This window comes from Barbus barbus, assembly GCF_936440315.1.
Source record: "Barbus barbus genome assembly, chromosome: 37".
Lineage (NCBI taxonomy): Eukaryota > Metazoa > Chordata > Actinopteri > Cypriniformes > Cyprinidae > Barbus > Barbus barbus.
Window position 1 is genome coordinate 16171017 of NC_136715.1, and position 26703 is coordinate 16197719.

Here is a 26703-nt window from a genome sequence, read left to right on the forward strand (position 1 = left end):
TGAGGGTCACCTTACTTTAGACTTAATCAGGCTCCAAAAATCTCATCTCAGACATATCAGCTATGTTTCAATATTATGGCCAAACTGAGTTTTGCAGAAAGGAATTGTACAGATTGTTACATTGATTTAGCAAAAGAACATAAAAGGGGACAGGTGTGAAAGTGTTTGGATTGTGGCGCTAATTGCAGCCCATTGTTGTGGAATTATTGATTATTGGCTCACCAATAAATCTGTTTGGCATTTATCTTCTGTCTCTTTAAAAGTCTGAATCTGTCCTACCTCATTCCCAAAATGCATTGATGATAATGCTGTTCTGACACTGTTTGCTCTTGTCTTGTCCCAAAATAATTTGGATTCCAAAGGATTTATTTAGTCAAAAACAAAAAAGGCTTTATTAAAAAAAAAATAATAATAAAAAAAAATACAGAGCCTATGACAATCACCCATCTGTTGCTTAACACTCTGCAAACCAGCTTTATAATCTATCAAAGCTTGGTTTTTTTCATGGGAGCTGGGTAAAACATTCCTATCTGTCTAATCTGTAAAAGTCAAAGAAAAAAAAAACCTGTATAGTCAAGATAATGTGATCCACTTAGTTTAAGACCACTTAGTTTAAGCCAGTACACTTGTAAAAATTGCACTTTGTAATAATATCAAATTAAAAGTTTTACTTCCAAGCACAGTTTAGATCATTATCTTTAGTTGTTCTCTAAAGAAGTACACATACTTGTGTGTTGACTAAAAACTTCATCCTTACAAACTGTAATGACAAATATCTTTAAATGCATTGCAAGTTTAGAAATGACATTAAGCTTACTAATTCTTGTCAGTACATTTGGCCAGTACACTTGAACCAGTTTTCGACCAAAACAAGAGAAGTAATTATGACTTACTTTAATTGCATTTAATATAAATCTAAATGTCCTAAATTACATTACGTTCACAATTAAGTGCAGTGTATCTTTTAAATTATATTATTTCAGTATTTATTTAGGCATTTAATTTAAAAGCATGCTATAGTGAACTTCTGTTTCATAAGGGGAATTCTATAGCTACTTTATTTTATTCCCATTTCAAATGAAGTACATTAAATTCACATCAAGAATTTATTGAGTTAGCATGGTTTTGTTCTCTAATTTATCACCTTCCTTGCTTAAGATGTTTAGAGACATGGGAGCGGCTGACAGCCAAGGCCAAAAGAGGTTAGAAAACACAGATATTTTTAAACTTAGTATCTGTATCCGTTCAGTCTCATTTGGCTGAAAGATGTGAAAACAGTCACAGGAAAAAGTAAATCCAGACTACGGGACTTTTTCACAGTGGTATTGTTCCCCTTAGGACCTACAGAAAGAAAGATCAGCAACTTGGTCTTACTAATCAGCTTGGAAATTATTCTTTTGCACAGACCTGCATTTGTTTTAGTAATGGTTGAGCTATGGAATCCAGCTCTTGGATCAAAAGAAATATCATTGCGGCCTAATGAGAGTCTCTGTCATGCTGCACTGTGCGGAGCTGTAAGGCGCATGTGTTTGTTTTTGCATTAGAATACTAAGCAAAACAGAATGCGAGAATGAATGTGACGGACGGAAAAGGGCAGCCAGGCACTCTGCACCATTTTTCAAAAGAAATCAAGCTCTCCCGGGTCCATAAATCTATTGTGCTAAAGGCTAAAGGCTAGTGTTTGACTGGCCCATTGTGCAGCGCTTTTAAAGGCCAAGCCACAATTCTTTTTATGAGGCTTCTTGAGACTTTTATTCATGACCGGTAAATCGATGTTATTACAGTGCAGCTCTGACAATTGTGTCTTTCTAAGAGGGGTATGAAGGCAAAACAAGAGACTTGTTATCAAGACCTGCCCTCCTGCTTAGCATATCACACCTGTTTAAAATCTCTCTCTAAGCAGTTACTTAAGTTCATTTTCCTGCTCTCAGCATCCGAAAATAGCAATATACCTCCTTGACAATAAGACTTGAGATGAGTAGCACTCACTGACAGTTACTTCACTGCATCACCTGCAGTCTTGATTGTTTTTTTTTAAGCAAACAAATGCAACCTCTGAAATAAAACATTTATAATCAACATAATGCAACCATTTTAGAGTACTGGATTTTAAGCAATTAATGATATTATTAATAAATAAGATATTATTCATAACAAAGAATATGACAACTTTTTAAAAGAAATTAGTTTAAAACACAACATTCTTTCAGTTTGTATTCATGTTGGTTTTATATGAAGAGTTCAGATGCAAAAGCCTCTAAGTGGCTTATGAAATTTTCATCTAAAATTAGAATGTTTTTATCAGGCTCCTATGTTTGGGTTCAGTAATTTTACTCTAATGGCAATGTATATGTCCCTTTCTATGCAATTAGTGCAAGTGAAATATAGGAGCCTGATAAAAATGCTCATTTCAGAAGAAAATTTCAGATGGCACTTAGAGGCTTTTGCATCTGAACTCTTAATATGGTTTTGAAAAACCAAAAGTAAATTAAATGACTCTAAATACATCACACGGTGTAGCCAAGTAAAAAGTAGAACATTTATTTTTTCCATCTTGAGTACATTTCAATGTTCTTCTTGTTTTCTTACATATTTTTAGTCTGCATGTTGGTTGCACCACAATTATTTTATTGGTTGCACCACATGGCTTTGATCTTTGACTTAAAATATCAATAAGCATAATAATAATAGTCATAATAACAATAATAAAATGTGACCCTGGACCACAAAACCAGTCATAAGTGTCAATTTTTTGAAATTGACATTTCTACATCACCTGAAAGCTGAATAAATAAGCTTTCCATTGGTGTATGGTTTTTTAGGACAATTGGTGTATGGTTTATAGGACAATATTTGGCCGAGACACAACTATTTGAAAATCTGGAATCTGAGGGTGCAAAAAAATCTAAATACTGAGAAAATTAGCTTTAAAGTTGTCTAAATGAAGTTCTTAGCTATGCATATTACTGATCAAAAATTAAGTTTTGATATATTTATGGTAGGAAATTCACTAAATATCTTCATGGAACATGATCTCTACTTAATATCCTAATGATTTTTGGCATAAAAGAAAATTTTGACCCATACAGTGTATTTTTGACTATTGCTAAAAATATATCCCAGTGACTTAAGACTGATTTTGTGGTCCAGGGTCACAAATATTATTAAATATTGTTGCATGTTATTAAATATTATTAATATTAAACCTTAATATGGATAATATAAATATTTTCTGATAAATAATAATGGAAAATTATGCCAATGATGGAAGGTCCGAAATTCTCGTCCGAAATTTTCACACGTTAAAAAATAAATACGACCTCATGTTGTTTCAATCAAATTCACACACTGCCTCTGAAACTTTTGTTAGTCATAAAAAAAATAGGATCAGGTTCAATTTTCAATTTTCTGCGTTTTCGCATCCGTAGCAAGCATTTTGATAGGAAAGGTTAACAAATATGAAAAAAATGGGAAAAACAAAACAAAAAACGCATGTCAAGTCAAGTCACCTTTATTTATATAGCGCTTTTAACAATACAGATTGTGTCAAAAGCACTTAACAGTACAAATTGGAGGATAAAGTGTCAGTAATGTATAAAAATAAGATTTAACACTCAATTTTCAGTTAAAGGCATTTCATTATTGAATTCAGAGATGTCATTGTCTAGCTCAGTTTAGTTTAAATAGTATCTGCAAAATCAAATTGACGATAATCACTAGAAATTAAGTGCATGTGAAAATTCCGGACTCAGTGTGCAGGAACCTTTAATGTTGCTTTTTCCATTATGACATCGGAACAGACATTTTTATAGACTTTATGCTCAAGAAAAAAAATAAAAATAAATCAATAAAAAAAATTAAAAAATCAATGAAAAGGCCCAGAATTAATGTATATGAACACAAGGTTAAAAACTACTGCATAACAGACTGTTACAGACTGCTCTATAATCTTTAACTACACATATGCGTTCTTCTACAACCCTGCATGGCCAGCAGTGTGGTATTGATTTGGCTTGAGAGGTCCTGGACTACACAGGGAGTGCAGTCTTTGTTTGCTGTTTTTGATGAAGTGCTGACTCCTGGCTTCACCTGTTTTTCTCTGGAAGTGGCGTTGGTCGAGGGACTGGGGGAAGGTGAGAGTGTTGTTTCTGTAGCTGTGCTTTTGAGTTGCCTAAGAGTGCTGATGCCATTTTTTCTTTCATGTTTTCTTCTAAGGGAATATGACTGTCTGACACCTGGAGATTCCAGACTGGAGTGGAGCTTTAGTGCTAAAAAAGTCATTTCTAAAAGGCTTTCAGTAGATTTTTTTCTTAATTAGGATTGCTTAAGATAAATTGGTGGGAAGTGACAATAATTAAAAAAAAATATGTTTGTTTTTTTTAATCACCGATATCTGTAATATTTAATTACGTACTGAGTTTGATGCATATTAATGAAACTTCCTTCTGTGAAAACATCCATCAATATGAATTATTATTGTTTTTAAATATAGTTGCATTATTTCTGTAAAATATAATTATGCATTGAGACTTCCTTCTGTGATAACAAAACATTTAGCAGTTTTCCCTGTCCGAATGTACCTTTTCAGTTCAATAATAATCAGCTTTTTTCCCCAGCTTGTCAGAATTTAGAAACATTCAGCGTGTTCTTTTAAAGGCAGGTGTTATGTAAAGGGTGGTGAGAGACTCATATGAGCTCTGGGAAAAAGTCATTGACCCTCTTTCCCAATCAGTTTCCTGTTTGGGTCAGTTTTGTGAATACATATGTGTGTTTATGAGTAAAAAAATGGTTTTGGACATGTTTTTCCTCCTATTCCAAGCATGTGCCATAATGCAGTGGTCCAGGTGGAGGGGCACAGATCTGGAGGGGCAGATTTGTTCGGTCAGAAATATTTGTTCACAGAATCTAGAAAAGGTGTTTTCATCCTGTGCATATAGACCACATCTGTAGGGTAATTTATCTCAGAGCTATTCTTTCAGTCACCCCTTCAATTACAATGCCTACAAACACTCCCCACTTTGCACCCGTTCCCAAAGCCGAAAGCACATTTGTCTGATAAAACACAAAAAAGGTCAAATTTGGTGCCATAGTATACTTTCCAGTAAGGGACACAATTAGCACAGCAAAATGCCAGCCGTGTGCTATCTTTGGCTTTGGTTTGCCATTAAAAGAACAAAAGAAGAGGCACAGCTAGGAACGAACCTAGTACTTTTCAGTCTAAAGCTTGAAAAAATTTATGTATGTTGAAAATTGATCAAGTTATTTATGGAAACATTTGAGAACACAGTTTTTAAGAAAGCAGATTTCTGCTAAATGTTGTCATTTAAGCTGTCGGACCGTTTACAGGAATAACAATGTTTTCCGTGAGAGCTCATGTGACGCTGTAGCTGTTGTAGATATTGGTCCAAAGAGGGGTTATGGTGTTTAGTCTTGTCTAGCTCATAATGAAAGCGGTTTACGGCAGTTTGATGTCCATTTCAGAAGCCAACATGGTCTAGAGAACAAATTGTAAATTAATAGTCACAGCTGGCAGTTATGAAACATTATGAACATATTGTTTATTCCCCTGTGCTACACTCCTGTATCTCAGCACTTCTTTCCTATCACTCATGGTGTTCATCTGATCTTCAGTTTGCAGATATATAGAGGGAAATAGAGATACATATGAAGAAATGAGTCCTGTGGAATTATTGCCACCTAATGTTTGAAGGTTTGGCTTGTGATATAAGCTGTCAACATGGAGCCCCAGGTGGCTGACAGTTTTCTCTCAGTTTCAGGACTGTTGTCTGCCCTTGAACATCACGGCAGCGGCTCAGCTGGGGGTTATCTTTTCTTACAATTCGGTGTTCATTAGGCTTCAATAAAGGCTCTGTCACAGAATATCTGATTTGGTGGATAGCCTATGCCAAAGATCTGTGTGCATGGATGTCTTGGTGTAAAGGAGAGGCTATGAAAGTAGAATTATATTTACACTATATGTTTAGAATTATGATTAGACCACAGTTGACTTCCAGTCATTTTACTTCTACAGAATGTCATTTGATTTAATTTTATTGTTTCCACTGATTTTGAATTGGCTGGCCCATACAAATGAATTTTGAATGCAGCATCCATACAAAGGTCCACACAGCATTGTTTTTTATCATTAAATTGCATGATTATGAGGTAAAACGTGTTTGTGCAGTAAAATTATAAGTAATTTCTTTTTGCAGAAAATTTGTTTTAAATAATAAATGCATGATGATCATTGGCTGTCAAGGTCAGCTGCAATTTAGCTTGGTGTGTGAAAATTATAACAAGAAGAAACAGAATGATTACTATCGTTATTATAGTTATATATTAAGTCAGGATTTGCATGCCAAATTAAAATTCTAGCACCAACTCTTTTTTCAACTTGCATAGAACACCAACTGAGTCAGGGCTATCACTGATGGAGAGGTGTAAAGAGTAGGCCTACCGGAAAACCATACTTGAGTAAAAGTGAAAATTACTCCACTGCAAATTACAAGTCAACAATTCCAAAACAACTTGAGTAAAAGTCTTAGAGTATCTTTTTAACAGTACTTAAGTATTAAGGCCATTGCACACTGAGTCCGAAATTTTCGCATGGCTTTTTCAGTTTTTTTCGTATTCCCCATTCTTTCCTATTAAAATGCATGGTACGGATGCGAAAACGCAAAAAATCGAACCTGATCTGAATTTTTTTTGACGGATGAAAGTTTCGAAGGCAGTGTGTAAACGTGATTGACACAACATGAGGTAGTATTTAGAATCACGCCCGTGAAATACTGAGCATACTAAATATCTGGAGCTGTCGGCGATTCATTGTGTAATGTGAACACACCAGCAACTGAGTGCTACCCCAGATAGTCGTGCAGTGTGAAAACAACGGTGATCCGGTGACTTTGAAAATCGTGCAGTGTGAACTCAGCATAAGGGCAAAACTCACAAGATAAAGTACTTTCAGTGCCCTGTAGTAGGCAGTATCACATCTTTTGTAGCAGAAATAAATTGCTGCAGAAAAGCTAGGTGAAATGTAATGTGTAACTGCAACACTCATTTCAAATGTAGTGGAGTAAAAAGTACAGATACTCATTCAAAAATGTAGTGAAGTAGAGAGTAAAAGTTGCTAATATCTTTGATACTCAGTAAAACTACAAAGTATCTGTAAAGATACTCAAGTACAGTAATTAGTTACATTTAGTCCAATAATTTACACCTCTGCACTGGTGGAACCTCAAGTACTTTGTGCCTCTCCTGGGCATCCCCTGTTTGGATTATTTATAAGAACTGTTTTCGTCTAAAAATACTCATTGAATTAGTGCTCTCCTATCAGTGTGGAGTTCCTTTAGGAAAAATAGTCTAAATCTTGAATGCAGTAATTCCCCAGTAGAGTTAACAGCACCTTTGTTCATTTGTTGCTAAGGAAGTGTTGCCTGTTGTCCAGGAAAGAGGGATAGCAGTTTCCTGTTATGAAGAGAGGTTTTTAAAGAGCTGCTTTCCTCCAATTAGGCATCAGATGAGCAAAAAGGAAGCCTGGCCAAAAGAGAAACTGATTTAGAACCTGTTTTTAGGAACATTTGTTTACCCAAATCACAAGAAAGACTGTGTTTGACAGTCTTTGATAGGCTACCAACAAAATTACTGCATTTTTATTATTAATATTAGTAGTAGTAGTATAGCTACAAAATTAAGCAGGGCACAGTTAACGTAATATTAAATATTCTGACATAGTTAAAGATTTAAGCCACCTTTTCTAGGCTATAAATCTAAATCGAATGACAAAGTGGTGATACAAACCCACTTTGATTAGAAATTTGGAGTTTTTTATTGTATTGTATTGATATTTTTTCGGTAAGAGCAATAAATTCTGTAAAAGATCCTCTAATAGGGACACTCGTGACAGCAATGGAGCAGCTGTTCGTGAATGTGTCGTACGCCACTGATGGTTATTGGCTTTAGATGTTTTTCTGTGTGGTTTCGGTCATCGATCCTTGTATTCCCGTGAGGGAGACTCGTACCTCCTCAGGAAGCGCGCGGACAGCACCTTCAGTCTCCACGCTCAGACCGCAGCGCGAGCGCATCTCTCTCTTTCCTTCAGGCTGGAAGCGCGCGGTTCTGAAGAGACCTGCTGCAACAGTCGCTAATAAAACTGATTTTTTTTTGGAAGTACGCCGTCGAATTAGTGATGAAGTGTTCATTGTTTACTTCACAGGCTTTATGACAAATGTCATTGGAGTAAGTTCACGGCACCTCTGGATATATGCTGTTGCTTCGGCGGAATATCAAGGAGTGATGTGGAAATATTTCCGATGCCATGGTGGATGACATCCGACAATGAACGCCGGTATGAAACCAAATAGTTCTGAGTAAACTTTTCAGTACAGTTAATTTATGTGACTTTTTATGTGAAACAGCCAGATCATGTCCACAGTTTTGCAGGGTATTTTATGAATGCATACATAGGCTACTGAAAAAAGTATATGACATCAGAAGTAATTGTTTGTCCTTTCATTCAGTAGTAGCCTAGTCCTTGTAAGCAAATATCGAAAATGTTATAGTTCTCCACAGAACGACAATGCTGTATTCAGTTATTTTTCCTCTTCATCTCTTAATTGAATAACATAATTCACAACGCAAACATACACATATTTGTAATTCACACACACACACACACGTTTGTTTTTGTGAAAAGTGGGGACATCCCATAGGCGTAATGGTTTTTATACTGTACAAACTGTGTGTGCTATTGCCCTACACCTAAACTTAGCCCTCACAGGACACTGTGCATTTCTACATTCCCCCAAAAAACCTCACTCTGTATGATTAATAAGCGTTTTGAAAAGTGGGGACATGGGTCAATGTCCTGAAAAGTCACCTTCACCTTGTAATACCTGTGTCATACCTGTGTCATTATACAAATTGATGTCCTCATTTGTCACAAAAGCGCGCGCGCACACACACACACACACACACACACAGCCTATATATATGAAGAGTTCAGATGCAAAAGCGCAAAGTGCCATATGACATTTTCATCTAAAATTATCATTTTTATTAGGCTCCTATGTTTAGGTTCAGTAATTTTACTCTATTGGCAATGTATAGGTCCTTTTCTATGCAATTTAAGTAAAATTTAGAAGAAAATTTCAGACGCACTTAGAGGCTTTTACATCTGAACTCTTCATATATATATATATATATATATATATATATATATATATATATATATATTATATATATATATATATATATATATATATATATATATATATATATTATATATATAGGCTCTTGATTTATGTTTATTTAGTTTGTCTTGTTCACTTTCAGTTGATAGGCAAAGCACTTTACAGCCCATATCTGAGATCATGTACTGCACAGTGAAGAGTTTGTTTCTCCCTTTATTCCTCCCATTGTGTTTAACCATTTGTTTTAAGTGAATTCTTGTTGCATAATTCATATCCTGTTATTTTGCCAAGGGGACCTTAGTTGGGATGTTGATGTTTCTCTTTTTATTGTTCTTAAAACGCACTGAAACGACCTTTTCAGCAAAAAAATAAAATCAAAAATCTAGTCTGGGGGGTTGTGTGTCTGGGTGGGATTTATCACTGGAGAGTGAATCATGGGAAGTCTGACGAGAAGGAAGTGTATTTGTGTTGTGCAAAACTGCACTCTTGTAGAAAAAAATGGGGAGGGGGGTTCATGTAGATGACATGGTGCGCTGTTAATGTCCTTCCCCTTTGCACTTCCTGTTCGCAGTCTTTCCAGGAGAGTCTGCTGGAATAGGTAATTAGTCGTGTCAGGAAACAACATCTTAGCAGGGTGAGCACCAAGTGCATGGCGAGTTTAATAGGACGTGCGTCAAGGCAGGTAGCAAATAACAGGAAAAGACAAGGGGTGTATGAGTTTTGTTAAGAGAAAGGGTGTGTTTCACCAAAAAAGATCTTCAGGTTAACCCTTTTTGAGAAGATGCATTGGAAATCAATGGATGGGATCTTATTAGTTGTTATTAGTTCTTTTTCATTGTTTATCATTTTTATTATTTTTTACGGCTGTGAAAATGCTGGTTGGTGTGAATGGAGTGAGCATATAATCACTTCATTATGTTTTAAGTTCAGAGGTTGCAGTTCATCAGTCAAAAGATATAGATCAATCATTGTAGATCAATCATTCTGCTTTAAAGGAGCAGCTGATCTCATAATGGCATATTGTCAGTCAGTTTGTAGATTATTTCACTTATTTCTATTGCAAGGGCAAGGATATCCAATTCAGCATCGAAATGTAATTTTCTTCTCTCTTCTTTCTATTTGCAGATTTTTAGAAGCATTTCCAAACTTATCAGCTAAAGACAAAGCCATTTGACTGTAACTGTGTGCTCCACCCTGATGTCAAGGCCTTGTCCTTCCACCCGAGGTCCTAAACCTCCTGTGGCACCCAAACCAAGGCTAGGCTCTGAGGTGAGCCAAAGCATTGTGGGCAATGGAGACATAACATCCTCCGATAGACTGGAGCTGAACCAGGATAATGAATCAGATGTCACACAGGATGAAGCAGACGCATCCAGAGAAAACTGTACGGATGATAATGACGTGGACTTATCTGACAAAGAGTTTACTGTAAATTATGAGACTAAGCATGACACAAGTTGCTATAATGAAATAGAGGAAGAATTACAAATGGCAGTAGATGAAACACTGGGAGAGGATGAAGGTAAAGTTCATCACGCCACTGAAATACAGCATTCAACCGCTTCAGATTTATCAGAAGTGGTCAATGAAAGTCTTGATTCAGGAGATGAGGACCACAGCAAAAACACTGATGATAGCAAGCCAGCTGAGAATGGAGAAGATGCTTATAATGTACTTGAGGACACCTGTGCATTGTCTGAGAGTGAGACACTCATTAAAGATCAGCCTGGAGGTGAATCTCAAAGTCCGTATGAGGAGATTGAGGACCCATCATCAGACGGTTTTTATTGTGCCAATGATCAATATGAAGAGGACACTAGAGCAGGTGCAAAATGTGTTCATGAAGCACAAGAAGATGAGACTGGACTTTCTTCAAAAGCTACAAACTGCAGTCAACCCTCACTATGTGAGGAATACCCTTATGATGTCATTGGCACACTGGATGACAACAGTACTTGGCAGGCTGAACGTGCTACCAAAGACCCATCTGGACGTTTTAGGTTTGCAGAGGAGACAGAGGATGCATTCGAGCCCTACTCGGTCATTGAAGTTGTGCCAAGTGATTTGACCTCTGATCCAGAAGCAAGATGCACTGATGATGAGTCCAGCAATGAGAAACCTATAGACTCTGAGATCGCAACAGAGGGAACGTCAAACCAAGAGCCTTACTATGTATCATCGGACGATGTGGCAGAGTTAGAGAAGGAACAGGAGAAATTAGAAAACGGTGTCTCTCAGCCAGCTTCTGAGGGTCAAGTGATGGCAAAAAATGAAGAAGTGGATGACTATGCTGACATCAGAGACAACGATGGTGACGATCAGCATGTGGAGTGCGTGTCGTCTGAAGATTACGTCGAGATAGGAGATGAAGATGAGCCGGTAAACATGGAGAAGAAAACAAAGGGCAAAAGCATAAGAGAACGATCAGCTAGAAGGGGACAAGCTCAATTGAGTCAGAGGAACAGCTGCCAGCCACGTCTCAGGCTTTGCAACATTACCGTTCCTGCTGACTTGGATGTAGGCAGAACTCCAGAACTTACAAACCGTGTGGTTTTTGCCCACACCACAGAAGCATTTGAAGAGGACATCGAAGAGCTGGACTGTCATATTGTGCCTTTCTTTGAGGACTCAGACACAGAAAGTGACGAACACATTTATGAGGAGGCTGGTTTCGACTCGGAGGGCGAGAATTTTATCTCTCTGGACAGGAAGAGCATTGTGACGAGATCTCGCTCGCTTTCTGGGAAAGTACCTGGATATGTTCCTGAGACTGTTCCTGAGGAGACAGGCACTGAGTACCAGTCTCACGACTATTACACTGTGGCCTTGGACCAGAATGGAGTTCCACATCCCAAGCTTTCAGATGAAACAGAGGCAAACCGTGTAATTCCCTCGTTGAAGCCAAGGCACTTTCTTCTTTCTCCTCGTTCGCTTTCTTTTGAGGGAAGAGATTTGCCATTCTCAGGGTACTTTGAGGGTGAGAAATCTCCTAGAGATGAATGCAGATTGCAAAAAAAAGATGACACACTTTCTTTGCCCTGTGTGATTACTTCCTCTGGAAGCTTTTCTCAAAGAAGTCACCAGTCCTCCAGTGGTGTGTCAACACCTACATCTCTAGTTGATATCCCACCACCCTTTGAGTTAGCTTATATAACTAAGAGGCCTGTAACCAAAAGCTCTCCATCACTTCTAATCGAACATGAATCTCCTGACAACCCCCAAAAGAAGACTTCGTTTAAACGTTTCTTGGCTTTAAAATTTAAGAAAAAATCCGAAAGCAAAGCCCGTGGAGATGGCAGTGTCCGCTCTTCCAGGTCATCTTCTGAGTCTAGCCACCACGGGACAATTCGAGTGCTTGAGCTTGATCGAAGGAGTACAAGTGACTCCCCACAGCTTCAGTCCCGTGTGGGAAAACCACAACGTAATTCAGAAATACCTACCACTTTTCTGCTTTATAAAGATAGACAAAGAAGGCAAGGTGCACCCAAGAGTTATAGCAACAGGGGTATTGCCAGAGTGGAGTCTTTTGAGGACCGCTCTCGGCCCCCCTTCATGCCCCTACCCCTCACTAAACCACGCTCCATCTCCTTCCCAAGTGCAGATACTTCTGATTATGAAAACATTCCTGCAATAAACTCAGACTATGAGAATATTCAGATTCCACATGGACGACCCACTCGAGCAGTCACTATTACAGAGTTCTTCGATGACCACAATCGGACAGCAGCACCTGCCAATGAAAACGATGGCTATGTGGACATGAATAGCTTCGCAGGAATAGAAAACAAGCCCACTACTCAAGAGCAAGACCCTGAAAGGTATAGTCAGCTTTTTATACAACTACATACTTAAAATGAACATTTTCCACATTGGTAACCGTAAAAAGGATAAAAAGGGATCTGAAACAAACTATATTAGGAAGACGTATTTCTGTTTAAGTCATTAAACTCTAGCATAAGATTGTCTAGAGAGTTATATTTTAAATGCTGAAACACCTTCCTCTCAACACAATGGCGATACCATCACACAAGTCTGGAGGAAGTGCTGTCCAAAACAATGTTAAGCGGAAATTAGGCAAGTGTTTGGTCACTCTGATAGCTCAGCTTGTGCCTCTCTCTGTCTCAGAATACTTTCTATAATCTTCCTGGCTGAGTAAACAAGACTTAAAGTATTACAGATATTCTAGAATATATAATGAATTATTGGAGAGCTAGATACAGTATACAGGTTACAACAAGATGTTGTCCAACATGACTGTGAAAGTGATGTTGCTTTTATGCAACAGTTCTATGTAAAAGTTAATAATAAACAACTTAACATTTTAGACACATTATGGCCCAGTTGTTTTTCCAATCAAGAATTGTTGCAAACAAAGCTAAAGCAAGATCAACATGGAAAGCTGGAAAGCTACTAGCTGTTGTCTAAAGTAGTGTATAATTAGGCAAGCTGACTTGCCAAACACTTAGGTGCCGTGTTGCACATGTGGTAGTGGAGCAGCCTGTGGTGTTGGAAAGATAGACTATGTTTACAGGGTAGCTTATCTGATTTTCTCATTTGCAGGATTTGATGGTACATTTGTTGAAGTACCTTATCTGTGTAAGAAAGAATACAATGCAATTGTTCAATGATACAAATAGTATGGGAAGGAAGTGGATTAAACGTTAGGGCTATTTTTCACCTTTATTGCAATGCTCTCACAGCCTGATGCAGCTGAGTGGAGGGGAATAGATGATAAAACCAGGGATAGATTTCTGTCCTCTGGGTGAGCATTTTGGTAGCATGTAGTGTTATTAAACTAAATTCCCCATGTGTGTTTCTTTTATTGGGCTTTTGGGAGATTTGAGGATTTACAGAGGTTTAAAGATGGATGACTTTCTGACCTTCTTTTGACTGTATGACACCTCTCTGCTCTCACTTTGCTACCCTAGAGTCATCATTAGAAACCTCTGCTCGATTACCACCAGTGTAGTCAAAGACCCTGACTTTTTCAAGTGGCCTCTGGGTAGCTTTTTAATCCGATTTTCAGAGAAACACAAGGGAAATTTCCAAAATTGCTTATTGGTATATTGTTAGCCTTTCCATTGTTTATTGCTCATTCTGCAGTTTTATAAAGAATATAGTTTTCATAATTTTATTTACAATGAGAGAAAACCAAAAATAATTTTACTGGCTCTGTAAAAAAACACCTATCCAAATACATATAATTATATATTCACTTTCTTTAGATTAAAATTTTATAGATTACGCATACATTATAATTGTACTTTCTATAAATAAAGTCCATTACTAGAAGTTAAATAAAGTGATAGCATAGGTTTTTTACCCATGGAAACATTTCGATGTTACCCTGGGCCATAGTGTTTATGTGCCACACTTTTAACCATCCTCCATTATTCAGAAGATGATATGGGAGCCAGGGACCTTTTTTCTGGTGACATTATTGACTCATTGTGTTGCTGTGCAATCTAACACCATTGCATGTTTGCAAATGGGCCTATGTGTCTGCACCATTAGCCTCTCTGTGTCCCAAGAGAATCCTCCGTCACTGCTGATGTTCTGTCTGTTTTTGTTTGTCGTATTTTGAATGCTTGCAGAAAAAAATTGACATTGCCTCTTTAGTGGATGGAGACACAATGACAGTAAACTCTTGGTGATTGATTGCAGATGCATAAAAAAATAATATTTAAGCCAATCAGAGGAGCGTTTTACTCATTGCTGATCCCAAAGGACAGTGGGTAGTGTGAGAGAATGATTGAGGAAAGATGTGAAAGTCCTTTAGCATAATAGTGTTATAGTTATAAATAGCAACTAGTGTGTTTAATATTGACTATTAAACCCCCTATATTATGAAATATTTGTCTATTCATATTCTGAATAATCATTATTTTGAAAAATATTCATGGGTCAAAGACAAAAAGTACAATAAACAATCAGTGTAATACAGCTTTTTTATATTATGTTATATTATTACTTTGGCTCTTCATTTTCTTCATCTTCATGGCAGTTATAATAATATTATTATTATGCAATAGTTATAGAAAAGGAAAATTACAACAAACACAGCATCAAACATAACTGAACTGTTGTTGTTGCTGTTTTTCAATACATTAGAATGTTTAATTAAATAGTTTTTCTGTGCAAAAATAAATAAATATCATGTTTTTACCATGATTTACAGAAAACAGCCACTAAAATGTCATTCAGCGTAACGGTCTTGTCAGGCATATTTACTACAACAATCAGTTTATGACATTTCAAAAAACTAATTAGATTTACCCCAAATACTACTTGCTTGTAATTTTACATTTTTAAACTTTGCCACTATCCCATTCTGGCCATGTGTCAGCTAGATTTAAAATGCAATAAAATTTAGTATGCTCACTTATTTTTATATATATTTTAATATGTACAGGTCTGGAATAAATATGTTGTTTAAATTTTTACATAAATATAGTCCTAAGTGTTACACTGAATGGCAGTGGAACATTATTTCACCCACATTTTGACATTTTATTCTCCCAGAACTTATTTGAAAACTTTACTTGCATTTAATGTGCTTTCTATATATATAAAATCACTTTTGTAAAATTTGTTGATGCGAACATTAAAATGTCTTTGACCCTCATATAGAATTCAATCATCAGAATTTCTCTGTTATTATATTATATTATATTATATTATATTATATTATATTATATTATATTATATTATATTATATTATATTATATTATATTATATTATATTATATTATATTATTACTTTGGCTCTTAATTTTCATGGCACTTTTATAATAAATTATAATATTATTATGCAATATTTATAGAATAGGAAAATTACAATAAACATAGCATCAAACATAAAAAAAGAGGAAGAGAGTTTGAGATACTTAGAAACATATTTTGAAAAATACTTCCAGATAATTGAGAAAATAATATTTTAATTTACGTTCTGAGTGCCTTCTGCATTTTGATGCTCACAAAGTTGGGTGTGTATCTGGCCTGGTCTGGTCCGGTCTAAATTGGGCCTGGTGCCCAGGGCTCTCAGGTTATCCCAAGAGGGGACGCACCCAGCCAATGAGCCTACATGCCGCTGTTTACAGGAAATGCAGGACAAGGGCGAGGGGACAGGGTCAGTGGGATGGGGTGGAGACAGGCAATACTGATCTCCCAGACTCCCCTGCGACCCAAACAACAAGGCCAGGTGTGGCAGTCAGGAAATCAAGGCTACCACAAAGATGTTGTTGTTGTCATCGTTCCCAGCTTTCTCCATCTCTTTTCTAATATTACAGTAAAGGCAGGGGCCAGTGTTTGAATTTAACAATATTTACAATGTAAATATGTACACATATTTGTCAGAAGGCAGATCATCTGAACTAAATGTAACCATTTTAAAAGCCATATTTAACATTAAAGATAACTTAAATGATTCTGAAATGATGACAAAATAAACAAAAACCCCATTTAGAAATGAAATTAGACCCTTTTTTATACCTTAGCCCCACCAAACTAAAACCAAGCAAGAATATGCATCTCTCAGTTCACACGTGCTGCTCGTCACTCTCTTCTCATCTGCATTCAAATACGTTTTGTTAAATGAAGTCTGGTAATGAAGTCATCTCCGCGATGCTTATCTTCTATAATAGCACTATTACACAGATTCAGACAGAGAAACACTGGGGTTTCTAATGTATATTTTATTATCAAGTGTTTAAATCAATTGAATTACATATAACAAGCCTCAGGGAAGCATCAGGCAGTAGGACATATAGGGATGTTATTGGAAATCATTGCACTCTCTTTGTAATTTTCTGCAGTAAATTTAGCTCATGGGTACCTTAAAGCAAACAGCTTAGAGAAGTACTTTGCTCCATAATTGCTTCTCATAAATGGTAATGTTGAAGTGTCAGGAGGATTGTGTAAATTGTCACTTTTGGAGATGGAGAGATGATGTACAGTAGGATTGATGCACGTTTTTCATAAAACTTTCAGAATTTTTTTGTTTGTTAAATTAGTATTTTATTATGTATTTTATACTGTTTCTTTTGTGATATGTTCATATTGATTTATTTGTTTTACTGGACTATTTTTATTTATTCGATTATTTTGTTGTATTATTTTATTGCTGTGTTGTGATAGTCCTCTCTGCATGATGCAAAATCCAGATGTGTTCATAAAAATATCTCAGTTTTATTTGATCCTGAAGAGCTACATATGGGCAGTTTCAGTTAGAATTTATTTGAAAGTTGTTTCTGATGAAAGAAGAAGCTTGTTTTGTCTTATGCTAACCCTCATTCCGATTTCACTGAAATGGAGTCCTCAGCTGGTGAGATCGCTGAAAAATTGTAGTGACGTCCTGCCAGAAGGCTCCTATATGCTTCATCTAGGGCCTCTAAACAAACTGTCACCTTAGCTCGCCCAGTTCAGCTAGCTATGAGCAATGATGAGCAATTTCCACTTCCAGCTGCAGACATTGTGTGTGTGCAGTGTACAGTGTCCTTGAGTATGACACCCATCTGGGCACCTCTAAACCTTTTGTACATTGACAATATGCACACACACTAACTTTAATTGCTTTGAAATTTGAAATTTTTTAACACCACTAATGCAAAAGACAGAAGAGTTGCTTGCTAATGCCTGTAGATAAGTGTAAGCACAAATGCACTCAAGGTTTCCCTTATATGTGCATTTGAATGTATCCCCCACAGTATATAAGCAGCTTCACTATGTGCACATTTGCATATGCTCAGGGCTATCTTTTTTTTTTTGTTTAATGCTCACCACAGGATCACCAAGCCAGCCCTTCATGCCCAACCGTAAATGTCCTCGCAATCTGGCCCCAGCCATCCGTGTTACTACTGTAAGGAGGATCAGGGGAGAAAAATTCTAAATTATTCTCACCAGGTCTTGTTTAAATGAAGAGGGGTAATTTGTTTCTCCTTGGCAAAGGGTAATTTCTGCTCAGCTAGACACCAAAGTGCCCTCTAATATAAAATATTGTGCTTTGAGAGGGTTTGTTTCGTAGTTTTTGATATGGAGAGACTGGCTGGTTTGTAATATTTGCCACATGCAGTGTTCTGATTGTAACTGTTTAGTTTCTCTTCTGAGGTCTGTTAGTCACAGCTATGGTAATGGGCTTTGTATCAGTAGAGATTACATATAAATTTACACATTATATTTAGGATTTTTAGCCTAGGATAAAGGCTGAAAACTAAACACAGCTCATTAAACTTTCTGCGCATGAATGATGTGCATGATCTATGAAGAAGAGACTTATTAACCAGCAAATAAAAATAGTCCAAACATGGTCCCTTTCAAATTAAAAATGTACCATTTTCATAATACACGGTCAAAATCCAAGGTTAAGTGTTGTGTGAAAGCCTACAGCAACTTACCTATAGTGATCATAGAACATTTAACTCTCTTTCATGTTTCATCTATTCACAGTGCCTACACTGAGCCATTCCCTGTTTGTTCTTTGTCTGCCACTGTGTCCAATGAAGAAGACCATGGACGCACATCTGAGGAAGAGGACGGTTGTGGAGACCACTGCCATGACCGACAGGTCAGCTATTGCAAATATCTATTGCAAATATCCTAATGTCAGTGCTTGCTAGACTATAGTGCACATACACAAATCAAGGTTCAAAGGTTTGGGGTCAGTAAGATGTTTCCTGAAATAAATTATGCATTCAATTTATAATGTTATAAAAGATGTTCTTTCAAATAAATGCTGTTCTTTTGACATTTCTATTATTCAAAGAATCATGAAAAAAATTGAGCAGCACTGTTTTCAGAATAAAATTTGTATAATAAAATGTGACGACTAGGTGCTGATGATGATTGCTGAAAATTCAGCTTTGCATCACATGAATAAATGATAAATTATTTGTTTTAAATTGTAATAAAATTTCACAGTATCACTGTTACTCTTGCAACATTGATTTTTCAGGAATCGCTTACTATACAGCAGTGTTAATTTTGACAGCAAATTTTGATTTAGTTTTAGTCATAGTCTTTTGACTTAAATACCATTTAGTTTTAGTCATATCTTAGTCATTTGAATTGTTTTTAGTTTTAGTCTAGTTTTAGTCGACTAAATCTACAGTAAATTTAGTCGGCTAAAATCTAATGGGTTTAGTTACAGTGCATTTATTAAGCATTTCTCTAAAATTTCCAAACTCATTATATAGGTTTGATATTAAGGTTTTATCATGATAGACACCGATTTAACTGCGGTGACACACAACATGCCTTTATGTTAAAATGAAATAAAACCACTTCTCATAAAGAACAAGAACATGGTCTTCTTTTTAATGAAATGCCAATGTTTAGGATAATTATGCATTCTTTATAGCAACTTGTTTACAATATTCTTCATTCTTTCAAGCAGACATATTTATTTCTATAAATCAATTTAAATTAATCTTTAGGGCTACTAAAATTTTTCAGTCAAGACCAGTGAGTGATTTTCTTTCTTTTGTTGCTTGATTAACATCAATGCCACAGACAATAGCAACTTAATTAGACTACTATCCCTTTAAAATTGAACGCACAGCAGCAATGGATGCAATGTACTGATACACGTTCTTCCTACTATTTATGTTCACTTAAGACGTTATTGACTGTGTTTATGTGAATGCTCGTCAAAACGGACAATTCAACATTGTATTGTAATTACATTACATGCACTACAGAACTATGTTCTGAATGAACCTCTTCCCAAATCGTCCCTCCCTAACATCATAGTTTTTGTCATTCAAAAAGAGTTTTTGTTCGTCATCGGTGAAAAAAATGTTGTTGTCGACAATTATTCGTCAACGAAATTAACACTGCTATACAGTACTTACAGTACAGAACTTTTAAAACATAATGCAATGTACATATTATACACTATAATAAAAAATATAAAAAAATAAAAATATCACCATATTAATGGGTCTTTAACATATTTAGCTGATTTTATATTGTAAGAAGGCTTAAACTCATTATTTTTGTGAGTCCCTGATATCAAAAACTTTTATAAACCCCTGTGTTATAGTTGAACACACAGTAATACTGTATAATCTTACACTTTATGACTATGTATACACTTTTATTGTAGTACCTCTTCTAACCTTTATACTGTTACCCAAGGAATCACAGCTTTGCATGTTAAAGAAGATAAAAACAAGGACCCTCCCTGTTAAACTGGAATTCCCTGTGTGTGTAATTTTTGTGAGATCCAGGTTCATACGTCTCGTGGCAATCAGTTTAGCGCTGCAGTGAGAGGCGGACCCCACCCCTTCCCTCTGCCACTGTAATATCAGCCGGGGCCCCGGCCTTGTGACGCCTGCTTCCATGTTTTCTTCGTCTTTAAAAAGAAAAGAATATCTGGGAGTAACCTATCACAGCCTGATTTCAGCATAACAACAAGCTGGAAACAAGCCAGCTGCACTGTAATTAGTTTTATTATGGATTTTTTATACGTGCATAAAAGTGACCCAAGCTCAGATATTAAAGACTTTATTAAGATCTAAACATGGATACGTAATAAATCAGTACTAACGGTGAAATCCCAGCCATGCAGTCATGCAGTCATGTTCTCCTAAATATGTCCATTCAGTAGTAACACTTGTGTTCAGGCAGCTGTGATTAGCTTGCAAATCAATGGTGGATTTGTGCTTGCCATGAACACAGCGTCTCATCCATAATGCATCTGTGCTTAAAGTGGCACGTCCAGGAAAGCTTTCTCATTTACGTTGTGCTTTAATGAAATAATCAGTCTTCTTTTGACAGGATTGTATGAGAAATTAGATCAGAACATCCATTTCTCTCTCGCTCTGTCTCCATCTATGTATCTATCAATATATATATATATATATATATACTGTATATATATATATATATCATCTAGATGTTTCTCTTTCATGCTCTGTGACTGAACTGTGGATACTTGAACTCTTTAAATGCTGGGTTTCTTCATTTATCTTTCATGGCTCTCTTTTCTGTCATTCTCAGATTGATGGCCGATCCAGAGCCTACTATGTTGCCAAAGACCTGGTGGACTCAGAAAGAGAGTAAGTGTTTGTCTCTGTCTGGATTTAAACACGTTCCAAATACAGTCTAGTTGTTTTTCATGTGATGTCCTTCAGGGATCTTCTTTATCCAGACCCTGTCCACATCTTTATCACTGTCTAGTCTTATTCACTCAACAGCTCCTCTGATATTCGAACTGACAGCCTATTACTGGACTGTCTGCCTTAAGATACCACATTTCAGCAGTGGCTCAATGAGTCATTAAGTGTGAAGATTTATTAAATGTGATCCACTATCTAAGCAAGCCTGCTTTTTCCTCCTAAGCCCTTCAAATGTATTTCTTATGTATGAACTGGCTTTGTTAATCAGCTTTCTAGATGTTGGCATCACACGATCAGGAATATATCTGCTTGACAGAACTGAACAGCTGTTTTTGTTCTAAGTCTATTTGTTTTTATTTTTCTACTAACAGTAATGTCATCTCTTTTTAATAATCCACAGACACGTGAAGGCTTTGAAGATTCTTCAGGAGGTATGTAATCTGTTTTTTTATACATAATATTATTTTTAATTGTGGTCAAACTGCAGTGGTCGTAGGTGAGATTTGTGCATACATTGTCATTTGAAAGTTTGGGGTCAGTAAGATTTTTCTTTTTTAAAGATCTTAATATTTTCATTTAGCAAGGATGCATTAAATTGATCAAAAGTGACACTTAGAGGAAAGATTTCTAAAATATTAAGTAACACAAACATTTTAATCATTGATAATATTAAGAAATGTTTCTTGAGTACCAAATCAGCATATTAGAATGATTTCTGATTAATCGTGTGATACAGAAGACTGGAGTAAATTGTAATAATATTTCACAATATTACACAATATGCTTTTTTTCATGATCAAATAAATGTAGCCTCTGTGAGAAAACATTTAAAAACCTTACCGAGTCCAAACTTTTGAACAGTAGTATAAATTAAGCATTTTTGTAGATTTGCACAAATCTGTGACTTGTGAAATCATGTTTAATGAATGCAGTCTTATTAAGTTTTGATTGTTAAGGCAAGCACCATTATTACCGTTGCTAAAACTTGGGGTGCTACAGATATGAATTATACCTCAAGTTATGCAAGTTGTTAAGAAGAGGTATGCTATTACTTATCTAGCAATCGGACCAGAACACTTTAGCAACTAAGCAATACTCTTGCAACCACCTAAAACACATTAGCAACCAGATAGCAACACCCTGGAAACCAAGCTAGTCAGAATCAGAATCAGAATCAGAAACTACTCTGAGTCCTACCCTATCATAATTTTGGGGATTTTTGCATGGACGAAACTCATGAATGAATTTTATTTATTTATTTATTTAACCTTTATTTATCCAGGTAAACTGTTTGAGAACCACTTCTCATTTACAAACATGACCTGGCCAAGAGGCTACAAAAATCAATAAGGACATACTATACAACTGTACATAGTCAAACACATAACACACATAGGACAGGCAATTGAATTAAAAAAGGTAAACAGCAAAAAAGAAAAAGAAAAAAAAAAGAAAAAAAAAAGGTGCTTAAATATGTGTGTATACATATAGTTCATAATTGTCAGCAGGAACAAGAGTCAACTATGTAATTTTGGAGGTTTTGTTTAAAGGTGGAAATTGGAATCAGAGATGTAAGTTTCAGTGTGTTTTGTAGTATATTCCAGTCATTTACTGCTGCAAAGCAGAAGGCATTACGTCCAAAGATAGTAGAAGTAAGAGGGGTACTAAATTTAATCAAATTACTTGATCTTGTATGATAGACGTTATGAGCAGCATGAAGAAGAGATGACAGATAGAGAGGTGTCTTGCCCAGGATTGTTTTATATATGAAGAGAAACCAGTGATGGAGCCGCCGAGTATGAAGAGAGGGCCAGCCCACCCGTTTGTACAGGTCACAATGATGAGTGTGAAAGGGTACATTAGTGACAAAACGGATGGCTGAATGATAAAGTGTGTCAAGTTTTTTTAGAGCTGTATTTGGTGCCATTCTATAGATAATATCGGCATAGTCCAAAATTGGCAGTACTGTCATCTTAACGAGGGTGCGTTTAGTTGCATGAGTAAAGGAAGCTTTATTGCGGAAAAGAAAGGCTAATCTAGCTTTAACTTTTGTTTGAAGGTTAATGATGTGTGTGATGAATGACAGAGATGAATCCAACCATATACCTAGATATTTATATTTTTTGACATACTCCAGAGCCATACCGTTCATGCAGGTGATTATAAGTGGAGTCTCGGTAACTGGTTTTCGGCTAAAAAGGATACATTTAGTCTTGCTGGTGTTAATTTGAAGGTGGAGATTATCAAAAAACTGCTCTATAGAGGTGAAGCTGAGTTTAAGACTGGAAGCCACAGAATTGGGAGAGGAACCAACTGAATACAGAATGGTATCATCTGCATAAAGATGTATCCTAGAGGTGCCAGCAGCTTTGGCTATATCATTAACATAGATAGAAAAAAGGGTTGGGCCCAGGATGGAGCCTTGAGGCACACCTTTAGAGATATTAATTGGGTCTGACATAATATTTTCCACCCTCAATTGCTGGGCACGGTTGGTGAGATAATTGGCAAACCAAACACAGCTAGAAGAGGACAGACCAATACTGGAAAGCTTATGTAAAAGGATCCTATGGTCTACAGAGTCAAAGACCTTGGCGAGGTCTATAAAGGTGGCAATAAAGACCTGTTTGCTGTCTAATGCTGTAATTATCTCGTCAAGGACCTTTGTGATAGCTGTTATACACCCATGTCCTACCCGAAAACCAGATTGCATGTCAAATAATATATGATTTTTATCCAGAAAATCATTTAACTGTTTTAGGACGAGCTTCTCCAGAACTTTGGCAAGACATGGTAGGATGGAAATTGGGCGATAACAATTTGGATCAGATTACGAACCCCCTTTGAAGAGGGGGAAAATTATAGCTGATTTCCAATCAATAGGGAACTCAGAAAGCTGTAAGGACATGTTAAAGAGTCTTGTGACAGGAGCGGCAATAATGCGGGATGCTGCTTTTAAGAACATGGGATCAAGACCATCAAGGCCAGCAGATTTGTTTGTGTTCAGCTTGGAGAGTTCATCCTGGACTTCAGAGGTGGAAAAAGGCATAAAAGAAAAGCCATTGTTGCATGATGAAGAAAGTTGGGCATCTGCTAAGGTTGGAACTGAAGTATCCATTGAGACTGGATTAAGGTTTGACATTGAAGCTGTATCGGTTGCATTAATAAAGTGATGATTTAGAAGTGAGGCCATCCGAGACTTCTCGGTAATAATGATGTCATTAAATGACATAGAAACTGGTAAATTAGGTGAAATAACTTTATTTTCCATTACCTTGACTGTTTTCCAGAATGCCCTAGCATTAGTGCCACATGTGGTGAATTTTTCTTTAAAATGCAAGATTTTGGCATTTCTGATGGCCTGTGTTGCTTTGTTTCTGCATTGGCGGAAGGCCAGCCAGTCAATTGGAGTTTGGGTAAAGCGAGCTTTTCTCCAAAGAGCATTTTTATGATGAATAATCTCAGCCAAGTCATTTGAAAACCAGGGACTATATCGATTTTTTATTCTAATTTTTTTCAGAGGGGCATGCTTACTCATAATCAAACTGAAGGTGTTTTTAAATGTTTGAATGAATGAATTTTAAATGACACAACCTGTTAGACTTGATTTCATGAGTAATGCAACGGTCCCAAAAAAAAGGGCTCCTAAATTAGCTGTCACTACCTGTGTCTTCTGTCTTGGCAGCCAAATGTACAAATGTACCTTGCACCTTTATGCATATACGTTTACATGGTAACACTTTAGAATAGGGAACACTTATTCACTATTAACTATGACTTTTCCCTCAATAAATTCCTAATTCACTGCTTATTAATAGTTAGTAAGGTAGTTGTTAAGTTTAGGTATTGGGTAGGATTAGGGATGTAGAATAATTAATATGTGCTTAATTAGTACTAATAAATGGCTAATATTCTAGTAATATGCATGCTAATAAGCAACTAGTTAAGAGACCCTAAAATAAAGTGTTAACGTTTACACATACATTGAGAGACACACACTTGGGTGGGGGGTTTGCAAACCTTTATCAGTGTTGTTTCAGTAACTGAGACTTCCTGGCCTTGGCAACCTTGTCTTGAAAAAGTCAGCCTGCGAGTGACGTAATACCTACGCACCAGGCTTTTGTTTTGGGAATCTTCTCATGAGTCTTGTCACTTGCAAACATAAAAACACATCAGTTTTGGCTTAAAGCCCCAAACAACTTGTCAAGGTGTGTGAATTGACTCTAATTCACTCTCTCTTTTTTCTTTTTGAGAGTCTATCAGTTTAAGACATATTACAGTTAAGTATTCAAAGTGGTTTTAAAGGGATTTCACCCAAATATAAAAGTGTTGTCATCATTTACTCATTCATAACCTTTATGACTTTTTTTATTTTGGACCGGTATTGCTTTAGTTTTAGTATTTATTTGGTAACACTTTAATATAGGGGCCAATTCTCACTAATAACTAGTTGCTTTTTAGCATGCCTGTATTAACTTATGCCAATATTAACATATTGGCTGTTTATTAGTGCTTACATAGCATGATGATATTCTAAATCCTAACCAATACCTAAATTTAACAACTACCTACCCTACTAACTATTAATAAGCTGTGAATTAGGAGCTTATTGAGGCAAAAGACCTAGTTAATGGCTTGTTAATAGAGAGAAATGGACCATAAAATAAGGTGTGACCTTTTGTATATGTATTTATGTTTGTCATTTTTTTATTTATTTATTTTTTTATTTATTTATTGTATTTCAGTTATGTTACTACATTGAGTTGAATGAAAAGGAGAAATGGTGGCTCAGCAAGAAGTTGAAATGTCTTATGTTATATATATATATAAATATATATGTGTGTGTGTGAGTATGTATGTATGTGTATATATATATATATATATGTACAGTATATATAGTTTCCATTGAGACATTAGTCGCACTCGCTTCTTATACAGTTGAAGTCAAAACTTTTCATACACCTTTCAGAATCTGCAAAATGTTAATTATTTTACCAAAATAAGAGGGATCATCAAAATGCATGTTATTGTTTATTTAGTACTGACCTGAATAAGATATTTCACTTAAAAGATGTTTACATATAGTCCACAAGAGAAAGTAATAGTGGAATTTATAAAATTGATCAAAAGTTTACATACACTTGATTCTTAATACTGTGTTGTTACCTGAATGATCCACAGCTGTGTTTTTGTTTTGTTTTTTTGTTTAGTGATAGTTGTTCATGAGTCCCTTGTTTGTCCTGAACAGTTAAACTGTCTGCTGTTCTTCAGAAAAATCCTTCAGGTCCAACTAATTCTTTGGTTTTACAGCATTTTTGTGTATTTGAACCCTCTCCAACAATGACTGTATGATTTTGAGATCCATCTTTTCAGACTGAGGACAACTGAGGGACTCAT

General features: G+C 36.1%; 1 protein-coding gene across 2 annotated transcripts in view; it reads left to right on the forward strand.

Annotated features, from left to right (window-relative positions):
• The window catches only part of LOC306857038 (FYVE, RhoGEF and PH domain-containing protein 5-like), a 75563-nt gene that overhangs the window by 22090 nt on the left and 26770 nt on the right, over positions 1-26703 (forward strand). For both annotated transcript variants that reach the window (XM_079396685.1, XM_079396684.1), the window contains exons 5-9: positions 8216-8347; positions 10317-13009; positions 18635-18752; positions 21188-21246; positions 21707-21737. In XM_079396685.1, the coding sequence (XP_079252811.1) occupies positions 10389-13009; positions 18635-18752; positions 21188-21246; positions 21707-21737 (2829 nt within the window). In that variant the 5' untranslated portion in view covers positions 8216-8347; positions 10317-10388. The remainder of the gene's footprint in view (positions 1-8215; positions 8348-10316; positions 13010-18634; positions 18753-21187; positions 21247-21706; positions 21738-26703) is intronic.